General features: G+C 48.7%; 1 protein-coding gene across 1 annotated transcript; it reads left to right on the top strand.

The window, feature by feature from the left end:
• The first annotated feature begins 214 nt into the window (after positions 1 to 214).
• SOX4 (SRY-box transcription factor 4) lies at positions 215 to 5,029 on the top strand. The gene has a single exon (XM_087820614.1). It carries the CDS (start codon positions 1,020 to 1,022, stop codon positions 2,421 to 2,423), a length of 1,404 nt encoding a protein of 467 aa, XP_087676740.1. The 5' UTR covers positions 215 to 1,019; the 3' UTR covers positions 2,424 to 5,029.
• Positions 5,030 to 6,883: the final 1,854 nt, after the last annotated feature.

The raw sequence follows: 6,883 nt of genomic DNA, 5'->3' as shown, positions 1-6,883 counted from the left end.
TCAGCTGTACTTCTAGCCCTTTTAAAAAGTTTGCTCTGTAAATTGGAATGAGGTCAGATTTGGAGCTTCTCATTGCACGCGGAGATTATTATTGCATCGGGTTCCAAGCCAATGGGAAGCCCGGGGGAGGGGCTTGGCACGAGGAAGCGTTGGTTACAGCGGCTGATTGGCTGCGGCCAAGACTGTGAAAGGATAAAGAGGCGCGAGGCGGAATTGGGGTCTGCTCTAAGCTGCAGCAAGAGAAACAGCGTGCGAGGGGAAGAGGCCGGTTTCGCTCCCGGGTCTCTAGTTCTTGCACGCTCTTTAAGAGTCTGCTTTGGAGGAACTCTGCCATTACCCAGCTCCCTTCTTGCAGAAGGGAGGGGGAAACATACATTTATTCATGCCAGTCTGTTGCATGAAGGCTTTTTGGCTTCCTACCTTGCAACAAAATAATTGCACAAACTCCTTAGTGCCGATTCCGCCCACAGAGAGAGTCCTGGAGCCAGAGTCTCTCTTACTTTGCATTGTAAGAAAGGGACTAAGTGCTATAGACGATGTCGCTTTCCTGAGCTCCTGAGAGCGCTAGTGAACTGGAATCAACTGCTTCAGGGGAAGAGAGAAAAAAAAAAAAAAAAAAAAAAGACTTGCCTGGGAGGCGGCGAGAAACTTGCATTGGAAGCTTCAGCAACCAGCATTCAAGAAACTCCTCTCCACTTTAGCACGGTCTCCAGACTCAGAACCAAGAGACAGAGCAAACTGCGGCGCGGTGAGAGAGAGAAAGAGGGAGGGAGAGACTCTCCAGCCTGGGAACTATAACTCCCCTGCAAGAGGCGCGGGACTCCTTCCCCTCATCTTCTGGAGACTTTTCTCTCGCCCACCTCCTCCGCCCCGACCGGGAGTTGAGGGGCCCGCTCGGCCGCCGCGAGCGTCCTCCCGCTCGGCGTGCGCTCCGCCGGGGGAGCCGGGAGGGCCCGGCGATCCGTGCCGCGGCCGCCGCGAGGCTGTGAGCGCGCGTGGGCGCCCGCCGAGCCGGGGCCATGGTGCAGCAAACTAACAACGCCGAGAACACGGAAGCGCTGCTGGCCGGCGAGAGCTCGGACTCGGGCGCCGGCCTCGAGCTGGGCATCGCCTCGTCCCCCACGCCGGGCTCCACCGCCTCCACGGGCGGCAAGGCCGACGACCCGAGCTGGTGCAAGACGCCGAGCGGGCACATCAAGCGGCCCATGAACGCCTTCATGGTGTGGTCGCAGATCGAGCGGCGCAAGATCATGGAGCAGTCGCCCGACATGCACAACGCCGAGATCTCCAAGCGGCTGGGCAAACGCTGGAAGCTGCTCAAAGACAGCGACAAGATCCCTTTCATTCGGGAGGCGGAGCGGCTGCGCCTCAAGCACATGGCTGACTACCCCGACTACAAGTACCGGCCCAGGAAGAAGGTGAAGTCCGGCAACGCCAACGCCAGCTCCTCGGCCGCCGCCGCCTCCAAGCCCGGGGAGAAGGGCGACAAGGTCGGTGGCAGCGGCGGGGGCAGCCACGGGGGCGGCGGCGGCGGCGGGAGCAGCAACGCTGGGGGCGGAGGCGGCGGCGCGAGCGGTGGCGGCGCCAACTCCAAACCGGCGCAGAAAAAGAGCTGTGGCTCCAAGGTGGCGGGCGGCGGGGGCAGCAAGCCGCACGCCAAGCTCATCCTGGCGGGCGGCGGCGGCGGGAAAGCGGCGGCCGCCTCCTCCTTTGCGGCCGAGCAGGCTGGGGCTGCCGCCCTCCTGCCTCTGGGGGCTGCGGCCGCCGACCACCACTCGCTGTACAAGGCTCGGACTCCCGGCGCCGCGGCCTCCGCGGCGGCCTCGGCCCCCGCCTCGCTCGCGGCCACGGGCAAGCCCCCGGCCGAGAAGAAGGTGAAGCGCGTCTACCTGTTCGGCGGCCTGGGCGCCGCGGCGTCGCCCGCGGGCGTGGGCGCGGCCGCCGACCCCAGCGACCCCTTGGGCCTGTACGAGGAGGGGGGCACAGGTTGCCCGCCCGACGGGCCGAGCCTGAGCGGCCGCAGCAGCGCCGCCTCGTCGCCGGCCGCGGGCCGCTCGCCCGCCGACCACCGCGGCTACGCCAGCCTGCGCGCCGCCTCGCCAGCGCCGTCCAGCGCGCCCTCGCACGCGTCCTCGTCGGCCTCGTCCCACTCCTCCTCCGCCTCCTCCTCCGCGGGCTCCTCGGCCTCCGACGACGAGTTCGAGGACGACCTGCTCGACCTGAACCCCAGCTCAAACTTTGAGAGCATGTCCCTGGGCAGTTTCAGCTCGTCGTCGGCGCTGGACCGGGACCTGGACCTCACCCTGGAGCCAGGCTCGGGCTCGCACTTCGAGTTCCCGGACTACTGCACGCCCGAGGTTAGCGAGATGATCTCGGGGGACTGGCTGGAGTCCAGCATCTCCAACCTGGTCTTCACCTACTAACGGCGCGCGCGCCGGAGAGGGCGGCCGGGGTGACGGAGGGAGAAAAAGTGGACAGAGGGAGTAGAAGGAGAAAAAAGGGGGGGAGGGGGGGACAAGGAAAAGGAAAAAAAAAAAAAGTGATGAGCGGGGCTGGTTTGCCCGCGTCGCGGTCGCGGTCGCGGAAGAGGAGCGCACGGCGTTTGGGGACCCACGCTCCCATCCCCCACCCCCTCCGGGAACGCGGTGGAGCCGAGGGAGATGGGCGACCTTTTATTGTTGTTGTTGATGTTGTTGTGATGGCAAAAAAAGCTCCTTTGAATGTCCTCCCCTTAGCGTGAAGAGACCCCCCCTCCCCCCGGGCTTCCGGACTGGTCTGCACCCCAGCGAGAAGCCGAGTTGGGAATTTTCTAGGGACTGAAGGAATCTCGTCCCTCTCTCTTCGCCCCCTTAGTGTTTTTACTTTTTGTTGTTTTGTTTCTTGGTCAAGGGGGGGGGGGGGTAAAAAAAAAATCCAGCGCGCCCCTGGGGACTTTGTCCTCAGCACCCCGCTCTCCCCCCCCCCTTTTTCCTGAAGAAGACACAAGGCGCAGGGAGGCGAGTTTGACCGACGGCAGATGTTTTGGGGCCGCGCAGGCTCGAGAGCCGGGACTGAGAAACTCCACGCTGGCCAGTGCCCGTCTTTTTTCCTCCTTTTTCCCCCCTCGCCCCTGCAGCCAGAGGAGATGAGCAGTGACCGGCGCTCGGAAATGGCCTGAGACCGGGTTGGAAGAAGCCACACCAGCGGGGCGGGGGCGACTAGGACGCGAACTGGAAAGGGGCGAGTAACAAACTGAGACGGATTTGCGCGTTGGGGAGAAGGTGGCGGCGCTCGGGCCCCCCTTCCACGTGGATGAAATCTGCGAGGGGACCTCCCGCGCCCGTGGGAGGAGAGGCGACTGTTGGATGTGGTCCCGGGCAGTGGAGGGGCGAGTGGTTTCGGGGGGAAAAAAAGGTTTTTTTCTTCTCTTAATTGGAATCGTGATGGTGTTGGATTATTTCACTGGTGGGGTTACTATAGCATGTTCTCCTGTCTTTATCTTTTAAAGATTTCTGTATGAGACTGTTGAGCAGTTTTTAAAATAGTGTAGGATAATATAAGAAGCAGATAGATGGCGCTCTGTTTGATTCCTACAACAAAATTATCACCAGCTTTTTTTCATTCTTAACTCTTTAAAGGATTCAAACGCAACTCAAATCTGTGCTGGACTTTAAAAAAACAATTCAGGACCAAATTTTTTCTCAGTGTGTATGTGTTTATTCCTTCTAGGTGTAAATGAGAAGACGTGTTTTTTTCCCTCACCGATGCTCCATCCTCGTATTTCTTTTTCTTGTAAATGTAATCAGATGCCATTTTATATGTGGACGTATTTATACTGGCCAAACATTTTTTTTTTCTTATTTTTGTCCCTTTTTTTCCTTTCTTTTACTTTCTTAGTTCTTCCTTCCTTTTCCTATTTTTTTTCTTTCGTTCTTTCTTTTCCTTTTTGTTTTCTTTTTTTTTTTTTTTTTTTGTAGTTGTTGTTACCCACGCCATTTTACGTCTCCTTCACTGAAGGGCTAGAGTTTTAACTTTTAATTTTTTATATTTAAATGTAGACTTTTGACACTTTTAAAAAACAAAAAAAGACAAGAGAGATGAAAACGTTTGATTATTTTCTCAGTGTATTTTTGTAAAAAATATATAAAGGGGGTGTTAATCGGTGTAAATCGCTGTTTGGATTTCCTGATTTTATAATAGGGCGGCTGGTTAATATCTCACAGTTTAAAAAAATCAGCCCCTAATTTCTCCATGTTTACACTTCAATCTGCAGGCTTCTTAAAGTGACAGTATCCCTTAACCTGCCACCAGTGTCCACCCTTCCACCCCAGTCTTATGAAAAGGGGGAGGAGAATTAGCCAAACACTGTATGCTTTTAAGAAAAACATTTTTTAAACAAAATACTGTTCTGTCCAGAGGCTTTAAAGCTGGTGCATTTACAGCAAAAAGGGATCCTGTAGCTTTAATTTGTAAACCACATCTTTTTTGCACTTTTTTTATAAGCAAAAACGTGCCGTTTAAACCACTGGATCTATCTAAATGCCGATTTGAGTTCGCGACACTATGTACTGCGTTTTTCATTCTTGTATTTGACTATTTAATCCTTTCTACTTGTCGCTAAATATAATTGTTTTAGTCTTATGGCATGATGATAGCATATGTGTTCAGGTTTATAGCTGTTGTGTTTAAAGATTGAAAAAAGTGGAAAACATCTTTGTACATTTAAGTCTGTATTATAATAAGCAAAAAGATTGTGTGTATGTATGTTTAATATAACATGACAGGCACTAGGACGTCTGCCTTTTAAGGCAGTTCCGTTAAGGGTTTTTGTTTTTAAACTTTTTTTTTGCCATCCATCCTGTGCAATATGCCGTGTAGAATATTTGTCTTAAAATTTAAGGCCACAAAAAACAATGTTTGGGGGAAAAAAAAAGAAAAATCATGCCAGCTAATCATGTCAAGTTCACTGCCTGTCAGATTGTTGATATATACCTTCTGTAAATAACTTTTTTTGAGAAGGAAATAAAATCAGCTGGAACTGAACCCTAAATCTTGACTTTTGTCATTATTATGCCTGGAGCCTAATATTAGGAGGGCCCTACAGTGTGTAGAAACTACACCATCTGCCTTAGCATTGAAACCGGTTGAGTTCTCAGAGAGGAGACTGTTAAATGCCATCTTATCGAGGAATAAATACTTAGTTCCTCTCGGCCAAATTTGGCAGGCCTTGACCCTGAAATGATGGCATCGTCTGAATATGTGTCAACTCTACGCGCTTTCTAGGAATTTTCTGAATTTACTACATTTTTAAAAACGCCCTTTATCTTGAAATTTTAAAAGGGGGGAAGGGCAACGTGGACAGGATTCTTTAAAGACGAAACTGGCTGGCTGATCTTTTTTTTAACTTTTATGTTCCTAAAGCTGCTTTCTCCTTGACTTACCTATAGTCACCATCTAGTAGTGGCTAGAATTGTTTTCCACAGATTAAGAACAAATAAGCCTGTTAAATTATTAATATATTGTGGAGGAGGAAGCCATTAACAATTAAGAAATGTGAAAGTTGTGTAATTTTTTTCCTCAAAAGCAGAAAGGTTCATGTGGCGCTAAAATCTCCATTTTTGTGCCATGCCCAGCATGGTTATTAACGTTAAGTGAAATGCAGCAATAAGGATGATCTGGAAGAAGCTGGCTCCTTGAGGGCTGGGAGTAAAGTTCTCCCCCTCTGAATCTGTGAATAGCACACATTGAGCTAGTGGAGATTTATACTTTTTATAAGCATCAGGCCCAGCAGTATTATTGAGACATGCATGCCTTAGATTTCCTAAGGCCCATTAGTATTTGGTTTGGAACCTGCAACTTACTAAGTAGCACTATTGTTTATTTTGAGGGTTAACAATTCACAAAACCCTCTTCATTTTTCAAATGTTTGTTAATTAAAAATGTGTGCTTTATATTTCTTCTAGTTTCTCAGTATTGGTGAGGAGGGGTTAATAAAGGGAGTATTTGGAAATAACCCTTCAGTCATCTGGGATTGCTTGTAGGTAAGGAAATGTCTATACTGGAGTACCCAGCTGGAAGAAGACATTTTTGGAGCCTGTAGTCCAATACAAGCAATTTTTGCTCAATGAAAAGCAATAATTTCCCCCTCCAAAATAATAGAATTGTTGTGTTTCAATATAATTTCACCTTTTAAACGTCATTAAGCTACTAGTTTCCAAATTTTTCTTTTACATATTTGCTAATATATTTAATTTTAATTGAATTTGTGTTCTGCAATTGTAATATCTTGTTGTTAAAGACCTTAAAACAACATGGTGTCTTAAGTCTATAAATATCTTTGCAAAAGGAGAAAGAACTCTTCTATAAAGTGCTTAAATTTCATTTTTATTCATTGTACGAATGATAGTTATGATTGTTTAGTTGGTTCAGATCCTAGGTATCAAAACCTTGACATAAATAAGCCTATATGAAGTATATTTTATTTTGTAAGGTTCTTTTGCTGGAACTATGTTTATTCTCCCTTGACTTTCCATGTAAGGGCAGATGCTTTAAATATTTTCTTTAATAATTTTGATAATGTTGCTTTAAAAATACAAGCTTAAATGTGCGTGTCCGTCCTAGGAGGTGACAGAGTAAATGTAAGAAACATTTTTGTACTTTTCTTCCTCTGAATCAATTTTCATTCATAAGAGATACGTGTTAGGTGGTACAAGGCATAATAAACCTGAGAAACCAAACAGATTAGTATGACTTTTTCTTTCAGATAATTTGGATCAATAGAAAAGAATAAATTTCAGATTCTCTTTTAAGAACATCAAGCCATTTTTCTTTAAAAACACTGCTTCTGGCCCTTTGCTTTATCAGAAATATGAATCAGTAATACTTGCTTAAGCAAGGTTTGTCA

This window comes from Miniopterus natalensis, chromosome 9 (assembly GCF_054644295.1).
Source record: "Miniopterus natalensis isolate mMinNat1 chromosome 9, mMinNat1.hap1, whole genome shotgun sequence".
Lineage (NCBI taxonomy): Eukaryota > Metazoa > Chordata > Mammalia > Chiroptera > Miniopteridae > Miniopterus > Miniopterus natalensis.
This window is presented reverse-complemented; position numbering and strand designations above follow the sequence as displayed.